This window comes from Barbus barbus (genome assembly GCF_936440315.1).
Source record: "Barbus barbus genome assembly, chromosome: 50".
NCBI lineage: Eukaryota > Metazoa > Chordata > Actinopteri > Cypriniformes > Cyprinidae > Barbus > Barbus barbus.
The window spans coordinates 3,617,137-3,641,080 of record NC_136728.1 but is presented as its reverse complement, the minus strand read 5'-3'; the positions used below and the strand labels follow the sequence as shown (position 1 = coordinate 3,641,080).

At 37.0% G+C, this 23,944-nt stretch overlaps 1 protein-coding gene across 3 annotated transcripts in view; it reads left to right on the top strand.

The window, feature by feature from the left end:
* The window catches only part of wwox (WW domain containing oxidoreductase), a 217,259-nt gene that overhangs the window by 43,030 nt on the left and 150,285 nt on the right, over window positions 1-23,944 (top strand). For all 3 annotated transcript variants that reach the window (XM_079414110.1, XM_079414111.1, XM_079414112.1), the window contains exon 6: window positions 12,408-12,496. In XM_079414110.1, coding sequence (XP_079270236.1) covers window positions 12,408-12,496 — 89 coding nt within the window. The remainder of the gene's footprint in view (window positions 1-12,407; window positions 12,497-23,944) is intronic.

Below are 23,944 nucleotides of genomic sequence, written 5' to 3'. Positions count from 1 at the left end.
ATCCAAAGTGAGCAAAAGGGCTGGTAAAATCAATCTGGACCCCTCACATCCAACACACTCCCTCTTTGAACTGTTACCGTCTGGTCAAAGTTAAAGACCTCTGAGCACCAGAACGACCAGACACAGGAACAGTTTCGTCCCTCAGGCAATCCATCTCATAAACAATAAACGTGGAACACACAACTATAATACATTATCCATTCACCACACTTACTTACTACTTTATCTCATTTTCAAATTTGTACATATCAGGCCTTTTTGGATACTTGTATTATTCTTTTATTATCTTTGTCCTGTTCTGTTACTGTCTTTCTGTTGCACTGTGGAGCTTCTGTCACTACAACAAATTCCTTGTATGTGTAAACATACTTGGCCAATAAAGCTCATTCTGAATCTAGATTTTAATTCTGGTTAGCTGATGTAATTTAATACATCCTAGCTGAATAAAATAATTTGTTTGAGAAAAAATATAATAATTCTCATTGACTCCATATTTTTAATTAGCAAAACAGTGTATATACAATTATTTTCATTTTAATATATATTATTATTATTATTATTATTTAAAAGGAGTTTTCTGTATGAATATATTGTAAAATGTAATTTATTCCTGTGATGAAATCTGAATTTTCAGCATCATTACTCCAGACTTCGGTGTCTTTCAGAAATCATTCTGATATGCTGGTTTGGTGATCAAGACACATTTCTGATTATTATCAATGATAAAAACATATGTTGCTTAATATATGTTGTTGGACGTGATGACACATCCACATTCTTTTCAGAATTTTTTGAGAATACATAGAATGTTCAAAACATCAGCATTTAATTAAAATAGTTTTATTTATTTATTTATTTATTGTCTTTGCCACTTTTGATAAATTTAATGCATTTTTTCTTTCGAAATTTAAAAGAATTAACATGGCTCAGCCAACCAGACTTAAAATCCACAAAATAAAATATTTATATATATATATATATATATATATATGTATGTGTGTGTGTGTGTGTGTGTGTGTGTATTATATACACACACACACACACACGCATATATACACACATATATAAACTTAAGTGTGTAGTGGCGTGTCCTGTATCCACATCATAATTAAGCTCCTAGTGCTTGTTAATTACTTTGTGTCTGAGAAAGAATCTACATCCTGTTCACATTAGAGTGAATGGCCACTTTATTATCACTACTTCCTCTATAGGCAGGAAATGGCTGGAGTAACAGCCCATCCATTAGTTAAAATGGTTTTACAGCACACACACACACTCCGTTGACCTTTTGCGAACATATGAGAATGTGTACTCAACAACAGCGTAGTGAAGAGCTGTGCTGTCATAGATAAATTAGCCAGATTTCCCATCCGTGCTCCAGACACTGTCAGCCTGCAGTGCCACATGTTCCTTTATGCAGTATATGTCAGAGCGACACTGTTTACAGCTGTGTTCGTGGTGCTCATGTGGATGGTGCAGGTTCAAGTCTCATCTGCAACATTTTCCAGTTTGCCCAAATAAAATTATCTCTCTTTCTTTGCCATGTACAACAGCAGTCAAACATTTTCACACACCTGCTTAATATTTATTAATGTCTCTCATGTTTTAGAATAATTGTACAGTCATTAAAACTATGAATTAACATAAATGTAGTATGGAAATGATCAGTGACCAACAAATAAGCCTCTTTATCTAGATTTCAGCTTTGCTCACTCTGTCCGGTCCATATAATAATAATAATGATGATAATAATAATAATAATAATAATACAAGCAAATTGTAGATTTTCTACACAAATTAATATATTGGAACATATTTTTTTGACTACAATCTAATTTTAAGCATAATATAATATAATATAATAAATACAATATTATATTGTAAAAAAAAAAATCAGTTTTTTTCATTTTTTTTCTTGTCAAATGTCAAAAATTAAACAAACATCCATTAAAAATGGAAAAAGTTGAAATTGTAGCTTTCTAATTGGATAAAATCTGAAAGATATCAAGCTTTTTTCCCACGATGAATTAATGCTGCTAATGTTTGCAGCTGCAGCATCTCAGAGCTCTTTGGTCTGTCACCTGCTCCGCTCTGTTTGCACACTCAGCGTTAAACACTGAAGTTCACCTGAGAAAGCTCATCTCCCTGCTCTTCCCGTGCCCTTGAAAAGATGTGCGGATGTCGGGCTTTCTCATAAAATTCTTGAACAGTTTTGTCGGTGTATGCTCTCTCCCTCTATTTCTCTAGTCTTTTTTTTTCTCTCTGAAACCCGGCCATCTGTCTAATTGTTCACCTTCGTTGCGTTAATGCTTTTACATGCCTTCTCCCTCCTCTTTCCAGGCAATAAACTTTATTTTCTTCACGAGACTTTAATCTCCACTGGAAAGCAGGCGTCCAGGTTGTGCGCTTCCTTTTGGACCCGCTCCAGTCTTTCTGTTCCTCTTTTCTTTCTATGCATTGTTTCATAGTTTTATAAAGCGTTGTGCAGTTACTTAACTTTCAATACGTCAAAGGATTTAGAGTGATCAGAATATAGTTACATAAAGATTATTTTTGATTTTTTAAATATGTAAAATCTAAATAAATGGCTGTAAATTTATTTAAATTGGCTTCATATGTAGGATATTAATGTTAAATACTTTAATTATAATTACTGGCACATAGATATCATGTGACTATAAATAAACTCATACAGGGTAATTTTGTTGCCCTAATATTTCAAATAAAAAAAAAAATTGAATTTTAGGGCATAAGTGCATTTCTGGAGTTGTTGCCCTGCATCATATTTGTCAACAGTCAACTATATGAAACGTAAGATGACGTACAGGTCTGGGGGCGGGGCCAGTGCGTTAATTGCGTTAAAATATTTTAATCACATTTTTTCATAACTAATTAAGTTAACACGATAAACTGACAGGCCTATTAAGTACATAATAATACATTAAATACTTGAATTATTAACCTTTTATCAGGATCATTATTGTTAACTTAAAACCATAAAAACCATAAACCATTAAAAAGTGTAAACTACATTTCTCATTTTCATTTTGTTCAACTCAATGTACTAAAATAACATACATAGTAACATAAAAATGATCTAAAAACTATGTAGAAATATTAAAAAAATGAAAATTTCTAAAACAATGAAAATTAAAATAAAAAATGTATGTATATATATATATATATATATATATATATATATATATATATATATATATATAATATTATTATTATTATTATTATTATTATTATTATTATTATTAAAAAAATCGAATAGTTAATAGTATCTCAATTCTACTAAAATGACACTAGTGTGTTTGTGTGGATAAAATGTATATAGTTATATATTTGGCGACATTAGAAATGATGGTAAATTATGTGTCACATATAGCAAGAAAAATTTGTGATTCACTGCTGATTGTAATATATCAGGCCACTGAAACCATCTACCTTTCATTTGCATGATTTGTTCAGGCCAAAACATGTTTGTGTGTGAATTGTACCCATATGAGTGTTCTGTCTGTGTCTTCATAGCACCTGATTACCATCATGCCACGCCACACGACTGAAGAATGGATCCATTCCATCCTTAATGAAAAAACATATTTGTCTCTATGACTGTTTACTCCGGGGACCCCCAGTGCTGCTTCAAATTTAGTCCTTCCTGGTCTGGCGTCCCGTCTCTCTGGCTTTCTTCTCATCCGGCGCGTGATAAATCTGTGCGTGCTCCAGTGGGGCAACACAGGCTGAGGAATAACCCTCCAGAGCGCTTGTGCCGGCACTTTAAAAAATAAACCTGTTTGTTGCATCTCCATCATACATTTATCAAATCATTTCAGAGCAACGCTTCGGCTTCTGTTGGCTCCCTCCAAACCAATTTATCTCCTTCTAAACAGGGGCTGTAGCTAAACGTGGAGCAGGTGTCGTCAGTCACTGAAGCATCCCAGAATTCTCTCACTTCCTGCTTTTCTGAGTGTCCACATTATATCCTGCTTGTTTTTTACTGCTTAGTAATGCTTTATAGCCTATAAAACTACATATATAATAGATTTTGATGCTGCTCAAGGCTTTTTCCTCCGTAAACTGGGGAGTCAGCTGAATTCGAACCATTTCCTGGTATCAGTGCCTCAATTTTCTGATGCTCCAAGCAAAGTATCCTGGGGAAATATTCATCCCCTGCAGAAAATGTAGGTTTAGTGATACAATAGATGTTAGAGTGTCCTGTGATGATGCACTCTAACATGTCTGGCTTTGCTAACTTGTCTTCCGCCAGTGTCTCTAAACATCTGCTCTTTTATGACATGTTAGATGGGTTCCCCTAAATCCCAGAGATGAAACAACAATGCTATGAAACCGATATCAGACATGATGAATGACAGAGTGCAGCTGGAGAATAGTTTTGCGGTCGCAATACCTGAAACAGAAGGACAAATGAGTCTGTTTTGTAGTTTTCGACTGGATAAGATGTACGTAACTTGCATCACCAAAAATAATGGACCCCTTTCACTGATAATTTATACAATTTGCGTATTAGTGCTGTCAAATGATTAATCGCTTCCAAAATAAGTTTTTGTTTACATACCATATATGAGTGTACTGTTTATATATTTTTTATATATATAAATACACACACATGCATGTATATATTTAAGAAAAAAGTGTTGTTTATATATTAAAAATATTGATATGTAGAAATTATATGAATATCAATATATACATGTAAATATTTTCAAAATATATACTGTATGTGTGTGTATTTATAAAATATACATAGTGCACATATATTATGTGAACACAAACTTTTATTTTGGATGCGATTAATTGCGATTAATCGTTTGACAGCACTAATATTTATGTGTGCAAAAAATTACCTGCAAGGAGCATATTTTTGATTTAATTTATTGAAAAAGCTTTGACACAATTGATACTTCTGTATAGTCAATTAGTTATTCCATTGAAAAATAAGAGGGCTTGATGGTGTCAGATTGGAAAATCAGGGTTGGAACAAGTTATTAAAATGAAAGACTATAAAGATATTTTGAGTAACATACACCAGTAAATCCAGCACATTAAGAGGAAAAAAGAAAGTAAAGAGGGTCAAATTTTACTCCATGTTGCCTTTACGGCATTATCGGTGTAATATTACTAGTGCACGTCAAATTATGGGGGAGCTTACTTATGTGTCGTGATTAAACTGTGCTGTAGTGGAAGGGGACTGTGGGCTGTGCAGTTTGACAAGGTCCCCGTCAAGCACAGTTCCACGTTGATGAATGGTGTTTGGGGATGTTGGGTAATTTTTCCTTGACAGGGTGTGGCTCTGGGCGATGTTGCTGTTGATTGCTTGTGCTCTACACAGACTGGAGAGTCGACCATACATGGTTTAGTAGAATGGTTAAGACTCTTGGCTGATTATGCAAATGTTGCAGACTCACTGTCAGGTGGGGGTGACCACGTGGACAATTACTAACCGGACAATTAGTAAGAACCCTTGTTGTGCCCTTTTGCAGCGCACTTAACCCCAGGTTGCTCCCGAGGGACTCTAACTGCAATTAGTATACTGTAAGTATCTTCAGATGCATCTGTTAATGGATAGCAGTGAGCTATTTATACTTTATTTGCTTGTGAGCGAAAGAGAGCAGGTGAGTTGAGGGAAGAGCTGGATCATGGTCCCGTAAGGTCCATGAGCACATGTATCTGTGTGTCCTTCACCCGAAATTCTAGATTGTGTGGATTCCTATTGAGATGACTGGATTTTCTGCAGAATTTCACTGTACAAAAGTAAATGTTGACCACATCTTTAGAAAGTAGAAGTCCTACCTATAGCTTTCTTGCCTTTTTTCCTCACAAAATCATTCAGTGGTTTGCTGATTGCACAGAGGGGCTCTAGTAGTCTTTCCCTAGTATGTGCCTAGGACCTTGGTGTTCAGATTCTTTGGGAAATCTCTCTCGGACACTTTTGCTTTGACAGTTTGGAAGCCCTTGACAGTCCTAGACCCTGAGGCACTGGCCCCACTGGCTTTCCAAAATGATAAGGAACGTGGTTTGGAACCACTGTTGTAAGGTGCCAGACTTCCTTGAGCACAACTCTCTGTTCAGCTTTTTCAACATTATCTAAATTAAATAATTGGTAGTTAATACTTTTGGATGTATGAAATTTGACCACAAGAATTGTTCATTCATTTCTTGTGTTTTCTCTGCAAACTTTAGCTGAGATTGTTGCTACATTATTTGAATAAGCTACAACTTATCTGCAGTTAATTGTAATTGGTGCATTTAAAATTTAGATTTCAGTTGGTCTAAAGCAATTAGTATTTTTAAAGTGTCATGTAAACCCTTCAGTTCGACTGAAATAATTCCAGTCCATTTTTTGCAAAACCTAAATAATTAAATGGTGCTGAAATTGGTGTGTGTACATGTTAATCAGACTACAGTTGTTCTTTGCATTATGCTATTGCTCCAAAAGACAGAGGTGAGATGTGTTGTGCACTTCAAATATTCTTTAACTCATTTGGGAATGTATACTTCATTCACCTCAAAGGAAAGCATAGAAAGCTCTTCTGGTTTTGTCTTGATTCAGAATCGACCCTCTTCTGATTTTTGTCTTGATTCAGACTCTTCTGTTCTCCATCTTGATTCAGACTCGACCCTCTTCTGATTTTGTCTTGATTCAGACTCTTCTGTTTTCCATCTTGATTCAGACTCGACCCTCTTCTGTTCTCCATCTTGATTCAGACTCCTCTTCTGTTCTCCAGCTTGATTCAGACTCCTCTTCTGTTCTCCAGCTTGATTCAGACTCGACCCTCTTCTGTTCTCCAGCTTGATTCAGACTCCTCTTCTGTTCTCCATCTTGATTCAGACTCGACCCTCTTCTGTTCTCCATCTTGATTCAGACTCGACCCTCTTCTGTTCTCCATCTTGATTCAGACTCGACCCTCTTCTGTTCTCCATCTTGATTCAGACTCGACCCTCTTCTGTTCTCCATCTTGATTCAGACTCGACCCTCTTCTGTTCTCCATCTTGATTCAGACTCGACCCTCTTCTGTTCTCCATCTTGATTCAGACTCGACCCTCTTCTGTTCTCCATCTTGATTCAGACTCGACCCTCTTCTGTTCTCCATCTTGATTCAGACTCTACCCTCTTTTGTTCTTCGTCTTGATTCAGTCTCTACCCTCTTTTGTTCTTCGTCTTGATTCAGTCTCGACCCTGTTCTGGTCTCATTCTTGATTTGAACTCAACACTCTTTTGGCCTCGGTCTTGGTTCAGACTTGACTGTCTTCTGGCCACGGTCTTAACTGCACTGAACTGAATCTACTCGGGTCTCGAAAGAGCTGGTCTCAACTACAACATTGCCCACTGTAGCTTAGTTATAATGGAACATTTCACCATACTTGATTTTAGATTCCAATTCATATTTACCCACTCCTAAAAATTACGGTAACACTTTAGTTTAGGGACAAATTCTCACTAGTAACTTGTTGCATATTAGCATGCATGTTACTAGCATATTGGCTATTTATTAGTGCTTATAAAGCACATATTCTGCATGATCATATTCTACATCCTTAATCCTACCTAACTACCTTACTATTAATAAGCAGTAATTAGGAGTTTATTGAGGCAAAAGTCATAGTTAATAGTTAATTAATAGTAAGAACTTAACCTTAATATTAACTGTGACCAAAATTACAAATGCAAAATGCTAATTTTCATTTATCCCTGTACGTGTATTACATATATGTCAAAATTGACTGTCCTTTGCCAGAACAAGCTATGAAATGGACACGACATTGCTGATAACAAAAGTCTGGCTTGTGTCTGACTTGTACAGTCTGTTAACCAATAGTACCACTCATCAAACCTACCTGTTCTGGTTTGATATCTGTCCAAATCATTTAGTCATCAGTCTTCACATCTGTCCTCTTGTGTTTCCCAGCAGCTGTTATTTCCTGTTTTCCAGTTTTCACATGCCATACACCTGCCAAACATGGCTAGCGGAGCCTGACATGCAATAACTCACGCAACTACCGCCCATCATTCTCCCAGCAATCAGTCTAACCGGACACTCCTCGTTCTTCATCTGTTGCATATGCTAGAAAGCAGTCCTCAGGTGTGCACACTGCTCTGTTTGCTTCCTATCAGTCATATTTATAATAACATGTTGACAAGTGAACCCCTTTTAACATTCCATTGTTTTCGCAACCCGTCAGAACCATGCAGCCCATTTTTGGGTCGTGACATGTCATTTGGGAAACGCTGAGATAAATCACATTGAATGGAGACTGTAATCCACAGACAGATCCTTCTGAAATAATTATCCACTTGCGCTGACATTGGTTTCTGTTGTTAATGTGTGCCCTGTGGCTGTTTCAGAGTAGACTTATGCTGTCTATGTCTCAGTCTTATCGCATAATCACAGCACCCCAGTCAAGGTCTGCAGGCCCACAGGCTAAACCTGATTTAGATAAATAAGACCTGTTAGATGGAGTAGCGTTGCACAACTGACAAATAAGCCTGTCTGTATGAATAAAACTGTCGGTGTGTCATGGCCTCACAATCAAAATAATATAAATGATCTATCTATCTATCTATCTATCTATCTATCTATCTATCTATCTATCTATCTGTCTATCTGTCTATCTGTCTATCTGTCTATCTGTCTGTCTGTCTGTCTGTCTGTCTGTCTGTCTGTCTGTCTGTCTGTCTGTCTGTCTGTCTGTCTGTCTGTCTGTCTGTCTGTCAGACAGACAGACAACCCACACCTGCCCTGAACACCTCTCCACACAACCATTCACACCTCCAGCAACCCCCCTCTCCCCCACACCTACGATTCAAATCAGTGAAGATGACGTGTGCTAGGTCTTCAGAAAGAACGAAAGCACCAGGCCCAGACGGTGTGTCACCAGCCTGCCTAAAAATCTGTGCTGAGCAGCTGGCCCCCATCTTCACACAGATCTTCAATAGATCACTGGAGCTGTGCGAAGTCCCCTCATGCTTCAAATGCTCCACCATCATCCCCGTCCCAAAGAAACCCAAAATTACTGGACTTAATGACTACAGACCTGTGGCTCTAATGTCTGTGGCCATGAAATCATTTGAAAGACTGGTTTTAGCTTATCTGAAGGACATCACTGGACCCCCTGCAGTTTGCCTACAGAGCAAACAGGTCTGTGGATGATGCTGTCAATATGGGACTGCACTTCATCCTGCAGCATCTGGACAGACCAGGGATTTATGTGAGGATCCTGTTCGTGGATTTCTGCTCCGCTTTTAACACCATCATCACAGACACCCTTCAGAATAAACTGACACAGCTCTCCGTCCCCACCTCTGTCTGTCAGTGGATCTACAGCTTCCTGACAGACAGACAGCAGTTAGTAAAGCTTGGTAAATTCACATCCAGCACTCTTACCATCAGCAATGGAGCTCCTCAGGGCTGTGTTCTCTCCCCACTGCTCTTCTCCCTCTACACCAACGACTGCACCTCTAAAGACCCCTCTGTCAATCTCCTGAAGTTTGCAGATGACACCACACTGATCGGCCTCATCCAGGACGGTGACGAGTCTGCTTACAGACAGGAGGTTAAGGAGCTGGCTGTATGGTGCAGTCTTAACAACCTGGAGCTTAATACGCTCAAAACTGTGGAGATGATCGTGGACTTCCGGAGAAACCTCCCTGCTCTCCCCCCACTCACCATCATGAACAGCACTGTGACTGCAGTGGAGTCATTCAGATTCCTGGGCACCACCATCTCTCAGGACCTGAAGTGGGACAATCACATTGACTCTATTGTGAAAAAGGCTCAGCAGAGGTTGTACTTCCTTTGCCAGCTGAGGAAGTTCAACCTGCCACAGGAGCTGCTGAAACAATTCTACTCTGCCATCATTGAATCCGTCCTCTGCACTTCAATAACTGTCTGGTTCAGCTCAGCTACCAAATCTGACCTCAGAAGACTACGGAGAGTAGTCCGGACTGCTGAGGGAATCATTGGTACAACCGTCCCCACTCTCCAAGCACTGTACTTATCCAGAGTGAGCAAAAGGGCTGGTAAAATCAATCTGGACCCCTCACATCCAGCACACTCCCTCTTTGAACTGTTCTGGTTCTCAGAGCTCTGTAGCGTCGACCAGACGGTTCTGGCCGACTCTACAGAGCTCTGAGCACCAGAACGACCAGACACAGAAACAGTTTCTTCCCTCAGGCAATCCATCTCATGAACACTTGACAATAAAATGCGGAACACACAACTCTATTATTTATTCACCACACTTGCTTACTTTTTTATCTAATTTTTTAATTTCAAATTTGCACATATCAGACCTGTACATACATAATTGTCTATATTATATATTGTGTTTTTGCTGTTTTGTACATTGCCTATTTGGATACTTGTATTATTCTTTATTATCTGTGTCCTGTCCTGTTGCTGTCTTTCTGTTGCACTGTGGAGCTTCTGTCACTACAACAAATTCCTTGTATGTGTAAACATACTTGGCCAATAAAGCTCATTCTGATTCTGATCTATCTATCGTTCTATCTATTGTTCTGTCATTCTGTCGTTATATCATTCATTCTATCACTCTTTCATTCTGTGATTCTATCGAATGTTTAATCATTCTATCTTTCTATATATCTTGTCTGTCCGTTTATCTATCTTTCATTCAATCATTCTATCGAACATTCTATCAATCTATCGAACATTCTATCATTCTGTCTTTCATTCTATCATTGTCTTTCATTCTATCATTCTATCATCCTATCGTTCTCTTTTGTTTTAATGAAAGTGTATTTTGCAGCATATTATGCTTGTGCATCATTTGTGTTTTGTATTGGGGTCATTAGATGGAAGCCAGTAATTCTGTTGTGGCATTTTGTTGGGTCAACACTTCTTTTTTAATATTATATTGATGGTCTTTAATAACCAAGTGTCCTAATTTTTGTCAGCGATAACGCTGAAACAAACATCTCTGGGTATTAGTCAAGCCCCATTGGACAGTAATAATCTGATGAAAAGTGATGTTGAACAGTTATTGTATATCTTGCAGTTTGCAATCGAGGGCGTATGACAAGACTAGACATGATTGCTCTGAATTCTTTATAGTACAGTAGCCATCTAGAATCGTCTACGGCACTAATTGCGCAGAGGCTGATTAGCAATTGTAAGTGGTTCATGGACGTGCTGTTGATAGGAGAAATGCTGATGGGGTGCTTTTCCTGTTAACCTGGTGGTGTGCAGTACATGGCATAATTAAATTGCCCCATGTCTCCTAACCCCACTGTAATATTAGCAGAGTTTATACAGTCATTCATCAAAACATCCCTCATCAGAGATGCTGTACAGGACTAGCGGAACCTGCTAAGTTAGCACACAGCTGTTTGTGGTGAGAAGGAAGCGTAGAGAATAGTCAACGAAACAGAAATTTTCTTTATCAGCATTTAGCAGTATTAACTTACTAGTAAGAAGGTAAACTAATAAGTGATCTGTTCTGTTGTTTTGTAGATATTATACAGTAATACTTGACTTTGCATTATATAGTTTATTACATGGTTTCTAACAATAATTTCACATAAAATGTTGATTTGCATTGAAATTGTATTATGCGAGAAGAGAGGCCACAGTGCAATAAGGGGCATGGAGTTTTTTGCATACACAGTCAACTATTAATAAACTGCATGATGACGATGACAATAACCAAATAATAATAACATTATTGCTATTATTAATACTACTACTACTACACATTCACATTTATTGATTTAATTCTGACCTTATTTATTAAATCTGAATATATATGTATGGTATGTATGCATTTATTTATCTATTGCGTGTGCCTGTACACTAAAACCTCAGAACTTGTGCTGACCTCTGACCAGTGAGACTCTGATCCTTCCTTTGTGGAGTGATTTATGTGCCTTCCTTAATATCGATCGTGTTCTGGTATGATCAAAGGTGCACCTAAAAGCCAGCACTGAGAGAGACCATTATTGTGGATTTGGCTTTGCTCATACATTATTTATCTCCTTGGGCCTGTTCTATATGCCATTATGGACATTATGAAAGAAGGGAGCCACTGCCTTATCGTTTACTTAGTGTAAGCACAGGATGCATGCAGGAGAGATCGGATACAGTGAGTGCGGAGGGTCATAAAAATGCCATAAAGAGGATATTGAGATGGCACAGAATGTGCAACATTCCCTATTGGAAATGCACCCCTGATTTAGGGAACGGGAGATGGAGTTGTTTTTCATGGCGTCCGTGAGATATAGTGGAGGGATTGGGTGGGAAGTGTTCAGTGAGTTAGAGCGGGACGTGTGGGCTTTGGCTTTCAGTTTGTTAGCAGTGTGATATTGATGGATGCAGCTGGTATAATATCTACTGCTTTCTCTTTTTCTGTTCCTCTTTCACTAGCGCAAAGCCCGTGTTGAAGCCATGACGCTGGATTTGGCTTCTTTGAGGAGCGTCCGAGAGTTTGCGGAGATCTTCAAAGCCATGAAATTGTAAGTAATACACAGTACAACAGAATTGTAATATAAGGTTTCATTGCGCACCTGGATGAATGCTGGCTAGGTCATCATAAAAAGCTTTCTGTTCGCTCTGTCCTGAGACCGACCCCCCTCCACCACCCCGGCTCCATTAACGAACTATCGCATCAGAGAAGGGGCCAAAAGGCCTCCCCTCTTTCATCGTGACCCCTCATCCCTCTCTGTGGTCAATAAATAAGTAGCCGAACCTTAGCTATAATTGCATCAATCGCAAAGCCACAGATTGGTAAGTCCTTCACAGTCTCCTAGTTAAATCAATTAGTGCTCCCAGCTTTCGGGAAGTTGTAGTGCACATAATGCTAGGATAAAAGTGGAACTGACTTTTGAAAATAGTCTAAACGTGTGTGATAGAGATAATGATAATGATTTATTTGTTTATTTATTTATTTCTCACACCCGTGCATGATAAATAAATAAATACTGTTTATTTGTTTATAAATGAATGAATTTATTTATTTCACACTCTCATGCATGTTAAATAAATAATTAAATAAATAAATAAATACGGTTCCATTATTTATTTATCACCCATACATGTTAAACAAACAAACATATAAATAAATAAATGTCATTAGCTCATTTATAAATAACATGCTTTAAATCAATCAATCAGGCAAAAATGATAAATGAATTAAATTTAGCAATTTCATTTTGCAAAAAAAAAAAAAAAAGATTGTCATCATATTACAAAATGTTATTTATTATTATGCCAAGACGAAGCAGTTTCAGCATGTCTGCCTTCTATTATCGTATCAATATGGTGTTATTTATTTTTTTTATCTGTAAACATTCATTAGTTTTTGGATGGTGACCTGCAGTGATCAGTAATTAGGCTAATGAGGCATAATTATGATTTAATATAGACGTGTATTGAATGTTTCCTCTGCGCTGTGAGAACTGTCACTTCTGCTGTAGCATCTTATGCTGTAGTTTTAAGGGGGAAAAACTGCCTGTATTTTAATATAATTTTAAATAAGTTATTTGATTATGAATTAAATATCATTGCTGTTTTATTTTTGATTTCGGTTGTCCGACATGGCTTTTGTTCATAGTGAAATATTTTGAATCGGGTTCCTTTTCTGCTCCATGGTTTCCTCGTTCATGGATCTTCCTCCTTCGTTTTACTGCAGCACAGCTTCGACCTTCACAGCTCCATCAGCTCACGATCCATATTTAGTGAGTTGCAGTATTAGAGGTGACGTCCTGGCTGTGTGGGGCACGTGGAGATGCCGCCGGTGTCCCCGAGCCCTCGAGGGGCTGCAGGACTTATCTGGCCCCTGGCCGGCCCCGGGGCAACGGCAGCAGCTTGGTCAGCAGCCAGACCCCTGGAGGTGACCCCCACCCTGTCCCAGAGCCAAACCCCCTCCACCCACCTCCAGTCCGTCTAAGGTTCCTAAACGCTTATTTTCCCACAAGCTGGAAGGTGTAAAATGCATTGACCATGGCTCCTGATTACAGGATCTCTGAGCATTGTTTCCCAAAGTGACCCTGAGAAAGATGTGTGTTTTGGGATCTTTTCCAAAACCTACTTAGCTGCCTTGCCTACAGCCTACATAGGCATCTGCTTTCTAAGGCACTAGCCTTACTGAAACAGAGCCTTAAAAGTGATAGATGTGAAGCGCACGGGCAGCTTGATTTCATTGATTCTTCTAGAGTTCACTGTATGTTGTGAAGCTAACAATGCAATACTCATACAGGCATAAACAACTGACTGCAATACAGTCTTAGAATTTGGGGTTTTGCATCAATTAAAGTACACAGGCTTTGCTTTTTGTTTTGTTTCGTTCTGCTTTTACTTGTTTTGTGTTTAGTTTTTGTTTTGCTTTTTGCTTTATTCTGCTTTTTGTTGTTTTTGTTTTGCCTTGTTTTGTTTTTTGTTTTGTATTCTGTTTTTTATACTTTTTGCTGTTTTTTTTGTTGTCTTATGATTTTTTTTTTTGCTTTGTTCAATATTTTTGTTTAGCTTTTTGTACGTTTCTTTTGCTTTTTGTGTTTGTTCTGTTCTTTTTTGGTCTGTTTTTGTTGCAGTTTTTGTGTTTTGCTTTGCTTTTTGTTTTGATTTTTTTTTTTGTTTTGTTTTGTTTGATGGTGTCTCAGAACGTATTTGAAACAGGGCCTAGGAGTGCGTAACTTAGAATTGCTTAATGGCATATCCCGAGCAACACTGGATCTGTATTTGTTCATTTTTGGACACAACCAGTATTGGGGTGTGTGTGTGTGTGCGCGCGCATGCATCTACTGTACGTTTTCCTTGTCTGTCATGGCTTGTTGCTTAAAGTGACCGTTCAGGCTTGTGCAGATCTTTCCCATGTCTCTGCCTCAGCCTTCCAAACACATCTGGGCTGGTCAGCTCTTAATGGAAGCTGTTAGCCTTTAATAAAAGGGAGAGATTACCCTATTAGTTTGGGACCCAAAGCATTTATTTGGCCCATTGACCCAGTGTGGGGATCGGTTCAAACACTGGACTAGATGGTGAGAGGACTTTCTTCCTAATGCTTTGAACTAAAATGGACTTGAGAAAAATTTCCATGGAATTTATGGACTTGTATTTTTCCCTGTCTGTCCTTAAGATAGTCGCTAGTGAAGGGTTTGGGATGCTACACGTAACTGTGGTACCTTTTCTGGATGTAATTTTCCTGCTTCTCCAAAGTAATTAGTTTTGCTGTTTATTTTTTGGTTGTGTTTTGATTTGCTTGTTGTTTGTTTTATTCTGTTTAGCTTTACTTTGAGGTCTGTTTTTTGTTTTGTTTTGTTTAGATTGTTTTGATTTTCATTCTGTTTTTGTTTTGTTACATGTATGTTTTATTTATTTATTTGTCTGTAGTTGTTTGTTGTGTTTTTTGCCTGGCATTGCTTGTTTTTGTAGTTTTTTTTGTTTTGTTTTGTTTAGCTTTCCTTTAGGGAGACACCGAAATTTCAGCCGGTGAAAATTATCAGCAGGAAATGGCATTTTCAGTTTTGGGTTGAAAGAGAAAAATGGCCAAAAATATATGACGTGGCACTGTTTTTTTTTTTTTTTTTTTTTATTCGGTATCATTAAAATGATTGAGTTAAACTAAAAAATTTTACAAAATTGCTTATAATATTTAATAAAATAATGAATAATTACCACAAAGCATTTTCATTTCGGTGCATCCCTACTTTGCTTGTTTTGTTTTTGTTCTCTTTTGTTTTGCTTAGATTGTTTTGATTTGCAATACATTTTTTGTTGTTGTTTGTTTCTTTGTTCTGTTTTGTTTAGTCTTATTTAGCTTTTCTGTTAGTCACATGACATTTAACTCACAGTTGATTGGCTAAAACAAATCTAAGGTCTTGGGCTTTATTTGAATGCTACAGATAGGTGTTTTCGAAGCGGGATTCGACTTTTAGAATGACCTCATCTGCTACACAGTGCTCTTTCATACACACCTCATGCTCATGTAACCTGGACCACCGTGATTATACTCGAGCGAGTGAGTGAATGAATGAATGAATGAATGAATATCCTCCCTCTCCCTTGCCAAGGTTGTATTTCTTCATTAGCTATTCCCAGGCTGTGTGTGTGTGAGCGTGAGTCCCAGAGGAGGTGGAGTAGATTAATTTTCATCAGAATGGAGAGGTGCTCAGGTGTGAATGGCAGCAGGCAGCTGGTGAGTCCATACCACGCCTCCCTGTTTCTGTTTCCGTCGAGATGTCTGCAGGCACCGCTAGCACACACACACACATTAACAATTACTGCCATTGGAGCTTAATTCAATCACAGCTGCTTTTGCCACTTTTCTGTAGCCTGTCTTTTCTTTTGTAGCCGTTTGTAAACCCCCATCTTGCCTTGCCCGCTCCCTCATTTATTTTCTTTCTCCTCTCACTCCTGTTCTCTTTGTTCTTCACCCTCGGTATGTTCAGGTAGGCACTGGAAACATATTTCCATGTACTTATCATTCCTTTGTTCTCATCAGGTTTTTTGTAGTGTTTAATTAACTCAGTCACACGACATACGCTGTGAAGTGAAGTTGATCGCCTATGATGTTTAATTTCACCAAGCGTTCGCTGTGTATTGATTGCTTGTGGACAAATTCCTGACTCAAGGTATTCAAACCAAGAGCAATGCAATAAAGTGACACAGATATGCTAGAAAAATATGCCAGCAAATATGCTCACCAAAACTAGTTATATGCCATTTTTTTTTTCTTCCCTGAGAAAAGTTTGCATACTTATTTCAGTCAAGTTCACTACGGTAAAACACATGCTTTATTGCAGTAATAATGTATTGCTACGCTAACAATGCAGTACTTATATAAGCTGAAAAAATCATACACACAATTAATGTTTTGTGGATTGTCTTATTTAGAATAAGGTAAATAATTAGATTACTGATGTCCATGTAAACGTGGTCAGTGGATAAGTTTACATGGACGTCAGTGTTAGATCGGGTCTCCACACCAGATAATAATTAGGATCCAGCCCCGGGCGCCAGATCCTGTCAGAAAATATCAGCATGTCCAGTAACAGAGCAACTAGTCAGCAGAGATGTTGATACCCAAAATGAGAGTTTAACAGTCTTCTGTCAGTCAAGAAGCTGACGAGAAAAGCCAGAGAAGAGCAGAAGCAGGAGACGAAGTGATGATGGTAAAAAGTAACAGAGTTTATTGAACAACCTTAGTTACGTATGTTTCAATGTCCAGCACAAATTCAACATGTACTGTTATTATACCAAAACGGCTTCACAGCATCATCCCATAAATCTTGGGTTTCCATAAGCATATTCCCCCTTATCTATTTCTTATTCATACCCCACAAGCATGAGATTGAACAACGATGCAAATGCATACGTTAGGGAAAATTAATAAGAAATATGAAATATAGAAACATAATGAATAAACAATAAAAAAAATGCTTAATGATAAATAAAAATAATCAAATGATAAAGTAATCAAATAATAAATAATATATATGCTAATGATTATGTGAATAAATGATTAGTGGTTCAACCGTAATTTTATGAAGCTACGAGAATACTTTTTGCGTGCGAAGAAAACACAAATAATGACTTTATTCAACAATTTGTCTCCTCCGTGCCACCCTATAGCGTCATTTTGGAGAGTATCACATACGTAAACAGCGTATGCAACGCATAAACAATGTACATACGTTGCATACGTACACGATTTTTAGGAGTCAAAATCATGTAATCTGGCACAGTGACTGTCGTAACCGACAAAAAACATAGTGTAGTCTGAACTGGGCTTTACATTACGTCCCCACGCAACGCCATCCGACGTTCCCTCCAGAATTTCATCATACAGTTTGTCTTCGTTATGATGCCATTTAGTTTTGGGTGTTTCATTTTTAATTTTACAAAAGCTTCAAGTGCAGTTCATTATTTGTCATGCTATGCATGCAAAGAGACGACCGCGTTGTTGAAGTCATGCTCTTTTATTTGCCGTCAAACGGTTGATCACTGCCGTGTGTATTCTGTCGCAAAATGCGGCGAAAATCCTACACGACGATAATAATGTGATTAAGATATTTACATGTCTATACTGCTCTTCCATATTGCGACTAAAATAGGAATACTCCACATGTCTTAATTCGATCTGTATGGCTTTAAGGAAACCTCTGTTTACATGTAGATTGTTAATCAGAGTATTGTGTTAAAATCGGATTATTGTTGTCCATGTAAACACATACTGAGTGACATACTCCATAATGTGATCTCTCAGTATCTCTCAATAATGTTATGTCAGGGAAGGTCTTTAAACTCGAATCAACGGAAATATCATGTCTTCTGTTGTCTTCTTGATAAAGAATGTCGAAAGTTGGGCTTGGCTGAACCATTTTGCACAAAAAAATGACAAAAACTTGTTTGAGCTTGTGCGCAGCTCGTAACTGTCCGATCACCGTTATTTATTTCGTACAATAAAATAATACATACAGTGCTAATAGTAGAGCTCTTTTAATTAAAAAAAACAGGCGGTCACACTTTATTTTAAGGTCCTGACAAACCATTATCTGCGACTTTTGCCTGAATAAACTTCTAATTTGCTGCTTATTAATAGTAAGGTAGTTGTGAAGTTTAGGTATTGGGTAGGATTAGGGATGCAGAATATTGTCATGCAGAACATGTGCTTTATAAGTACTAATAAACAGCCAATATGTTAATAATATGCATGCTAATAAGTAACTAGTTAAAAGTGAGAATTGGTCCCAATACTAAAGTGTGGATGTTGATATATCTAATGAAGCTTTTTTATTAGAAACCCATTGCGTAATATTCTACTTTGTTGTTGTTTAATTAAATAATTATTTTTTTTATGTGTGGGATGCCTCATAGTGGCAGAAAACTCCTTGCATGTTATTGCATACCTGGCCAATAAATGTTGATGTTGATTGTAGTGAGGAAAAAAAAGCTTTCATAACAAAGCGGTCCATAGGTGTGCGTTGTTTATTTTTAACATCTCATTGCCTATAAAGTCTTTCCCCTACAGACACGTGACTTTAGTAACGACCGCATGCTTGTGGGTGCCGTCTGTTTATGTGTGTCTGTCTATTTTAAAGCATCTCTCTGTTAGCCCCACATTTTCTCGGCGGCTCATAAACGCGGCCCCTTAATGACGGCCGGTCGGAGTGAAGGGAGACAAAAGCAATCATTCTTTTATGGGCAGAGATTATTCTGAGGTCAAAGGTCGTGCCCTGGGGGTTCTTTAAAGTAAGTATGGAGCGTTATTCCTCCCCGTCCGGTCGTTACCGCCCCCGCTCGCCCCGACACGTAAATTGCACATTTGCGGAAGACCCCCCTGATCGCATTAATAAGTTTAAAGGGAGTTTTTACATTATGTGGGCTAAGCTATTAAAACCATTTGTTAGCTTTTTGCTTATGAAGACACGGCCGGCGGGGGGCGGCTCAGAGCGAGCGAGTTGTTAAATCATACGACACAACAGCAGGATTAGCATGCAAACAACAACGCTTCTTCCCACTGAGAGCCGTTTCCAAATCGACCAGAGAAATTAAATTTTAGGTGAGAGATTTTGTTTAAGAAATGCTCTCTGTTTCTTTCAAATGAAGACTGTTGTTGTGTACGATATCTTAAAACGCCTCCATTGCATCATCAGGGGCCACTTTCAACTGCAGAGGTTGCTAGGTTTTTTTCTTCTCTGGGTGGTTATTATGTGGTTTATTGGTAATTGACCCTTGGCTTTTACTCATCCAACATCAAAGAGTCACTAACATATTTATTTATTTATTGACATATATTTAAATTGATATGGTTACTTGAATGTACTTATGTTTTTAATTGATATTTTTGGTGTCAAGGTGGTGCAATTTTCCTGATGTCATAATCAAGAAAAAAAAGAGAATGATGGGAAATTATGAGATTTTAGCGAGGTTAATTATTAATTGTTATTTATATACAAATACACATTTTATTGATATTTTGAATATTTTTTTATTTTGATGTAGTATTAGTTTTATTTTTTGAAATGTATTTATTTATTTACCAATTGGTAATTTCAGTGCTTAAATGCATTTCAGTTAGTTATTATACAATGACATTTATATAATTTTATTTTTAAATTTGAAAGAATCTTTAATTTTGAAAATAATGTTGTATACACTTACATATGAATTCAAATTGTAAGAGAATGATTTTTTAATTACATTTTTAATTTTTATTAGTTTTTTTTTACCCAACGTGAACACAGTGATTATTTTCTACTTTTTATGTATTTTGTTTTGTTTTGATTTATGGTTGTGTTTGGTTTTATGGGTTTTGGTTTTATTTCTTTTGGTTTGGTTTTTGCTTTTGTTTTGTTTGTGTGTATTTTTTATGGTCTTGTTTTGGTTTCTTTTTTGTGGTATTGGTTGGGGATTTGTTTTTTTGTTTTTTTGTTTTTTTATGAGTTTTTTTTGTTTTTGTTTGTTTTTTGTTTGTGTTGTATGGATTATGAATTTTATGGTTTTGGTTTTTCTTGGTTTTTGTCTTTTTTGTTGTTTTGTTTTGGTTTAATTTGACTTGGTTTATTTTTTTATTCATATTCGTTTTTTGTTTTGTTTTTGGTCCCATCTGTCCATCCTTCCATCCTTCCTTGCTTCCTTCCATCCTTCCATCCGTACTTCCATCCATCCTTGCTTCCTTCCATCCTTCATCCATCCTTCCTTCCTTGCTTCCATCCTTCCATCCGTCCTTCCATCCATCCTTCCTTCCATCCTTCCATCCATCCATCCTTCCTTCCATCCTTCCATCCGTCCTTCCATCCATCCTTCCTTCCATCCTTCCATCCATCCATCCTTCCTTCCATCCTTCCTTCCTTGCTTCCGTCCTTCCATCCTTCCTTGCTTCCTTCCATCCTTCCATCCATTCTTCCTTCCATCCTTCCTTCCTTGCTTCCGTCCTTCCATCCTTCCTTGCTTCCTTCCATCCATCCTTCCTTCCTTGCTTCCATCCTTCCATCCGTCCTTCCATCCTTCTTTCCATCATTCCTTGCTTCCTTCCTTCCGTCCTTCCTTCTTTGCTTCCTTCCATCCTTCCACCCATCCTTCCTTCCTTCCATTCTTCCTTGCTTCCTTCCTTCCATCCGTTCTTCCTTCCTTCCTTCCTTCCATCCTTCCTTCCTTCCACCCTTCTGTCCTTCCATCCATCCTTCCTTCCTTCAGCTGAACTATATCTCTAATTGCACACTTTAATGTATCTTTAATGTCTGTTAAAGCAGTGGTTCTCAGCTGGTGGTTTGTGATAGTAAATGTAAATAATAAAAGCAACCAGAATCCGTCATAGTTTGAACAGCGCAGTAATTTGGTTTGTTGAAGGAAATGTTGACTGTGATGTTAAGGAGCGGCAGGAGTGTAGGGTGTTCCTGGTTTTCGGGGTGATATCAGAGTCTCGCGTTGCCCATGGGATGCGTTATCTGCCACTCACCAGCGATCACAGACATGTTCCTCTTCCATTACACGGTTTCAAACACAAGCGTGAAAGTCATAAAGTTTAATGGTGTTCTCTCACAGGTACAATCACTCCCTCTTTTTGACTTCACGCTTCATTAAGTCTCAGAGAGATCTGCGTGGGTGTGTGTGTGTGTGTGGGTGTATGTGTGTGTGTGTGCCAGGCTCTGTGGCACACACACTACGAGGTTGTCAGTCAGAGGTGGAGAGCAGATCTGTTTCCTCTGCAGATGTTTCCAGAGAGTCGTGTTCTCCTGCGGGAGCTGAACTGCTCTCTTGGTTCCCGCGGCATCTTGTTGCCCTTTGGGTGTCTGAGCTGAGCACCCGGGTGTGTTTTATTGAGAGAGATGATGTTTGCCTGATCTGATCAGGCACTTGAGTGATTTTCTTTGCATTTGGTCCATTTGCAGTTTAACCTGTTATTGGATCGGCCCACAACTACACACTTTCAGAACCTTTTCATTTAGATGATTTACACTAGAATTGCATGCAGGAGAACTGCTGATGATTATATTATATTTTTAAGGCTCTCTCCGCAGTCTTGCCATAGAAAGACATTAAAAAGACCATAAATAAAAAAAAGAAAAATAATCACTTTTGTGTTCACAAAATGATACTTTAAATAAACTTGAAAATATTTGGTAACATTTAGAAAAGAGCACAAAACAAAAAGTTGAATAGTTTTAAATATTTAAAATTTATGTATATTTATTTTTTTGTATATTTCTAGTATTATTATATTATATGAATTATATTATATTAAACACCTAAAACTAAAAATGTAAAATATAGTTTAAAATATTAGAATATATTGAATAGCATTAAATTTGAAATATTACAAAATATACATTATTTTTAATTATGTATTTCTTGTTTTACTAATTGTATCCATATTATATTATATTGTTTTCTATTATATTAATAATTAAACATTGTTCATTAAATAAAAACACTTTAATTTACTAAACAAAATAATACTAATAATAACACAAATTTGAAAAAAAAGTGGTATAAAAAAACATTGAATTTCTTTAAATATATTAAATATTAAAATGCTATATTATATATAACACCAAATCTAAAAAAGCTAAAATATATTTTAAAATATATATAGCTTTAAATATGAAACATTATTAAATATACTTCATTTATTTTAACTATTTAATTCTTGTTTTTTTACTATTTATGTCCATATTATATTTATTATTTTAATTGCATTACAATTTACAATTAACACTAATTTAGTAAAAAAAAATAATACTTTTTTTTTTTGTATTTAGGGAAAAAAACAGAGTAGCTTTAATTATATGAAATGTTATAAAGTACATATTAACTTGTAATTATATTATATTATATTATATTATATTATATTATATTATATTATTAATTAATACAACTAAATAAGAGTGATAACTCTTATTTCCATGTCATGCTGTACAATAATCAGGCACAAGAACAGTTCATAGAAACAGAAAAGGAAAACCCAGTTGTGCTTGGCCTTTGGTTCTAAAGGTCAGTTGTAACTAGAACATGTGCTGTTCGGTGTTTGTTACGCCGTGTGTTTCTAATGGAAGCACATGTATAACTGTGGCCTCTGCACGTTTCCTATGATCCCGTGCCTTTCCACGGATGCACGCGTCTTTCCACACAGAACCTGAAGGGAAATGTGAAGTGTACTTTTTTTAATGTCATAGAGAAGACTCATTAAAGCAGGGGCATAACAATTCTCCATTAATTTTCCAGCAACCAGTTTTTAATTAATAGTGCAGGCAGTATTAAATATGGAGTACACAAATTGCCTGTGGGCTTCGTAATTAATTCTAATGGAAGAAATTAAAAATTGGTGGGGTGGATTCAGATTATTCTGCTGTATGGCCGTGGTTTCAGGACCACTGGAGCGACTCTGTCAAAGAAAAGATCTTGCCTGGACTTTCCAGAAATCTGTCCTTTCTCACGCCGATGGAGGAACGTCCATCTGCCCAGAATGACCTTGGATTAGACTTGAAAGAATGTTTTTGTGCGTTTTAAAATTCCTTGAATCCCTAATTTAGCTTGATTTGTTTACTCAGCACATGTTTTTTGTTTAGTTGTGTTTGGTTGTATGGGGTTTGAATTGCTTTTTGTTTGTTTTTTGTTTTTATGGGTTTGGTTTGTTTAATTTTTTGTTTTATGATTTTGTTTTGTTTTTATTTTATGGTTTGGTTTGTTTTCATTTTATTTGTGTTTTTTTGTTGGTTTGTTTTTATGGTGTTTTTAGTTTTTATGGGTTTTTGTTTTGTGGTTTTGTTCGGTTTATGGGTTTTGTTTTGGTTTTTTGCTTTGTTTGTGGTTTTGGTTTGTGTTTGTTATTTTTTGTTTTGGTTTTGTTTTATGGTTTGTTTTGGATTTTATGGGTTTTCAATTGTTTTGGTTTCTTTGTTTGTGGTTTTGGTTTGTGTTTGTTATCTTTTGTTTTCTTGTTTTATGGTTTGTTTTGTTTGTTTTTT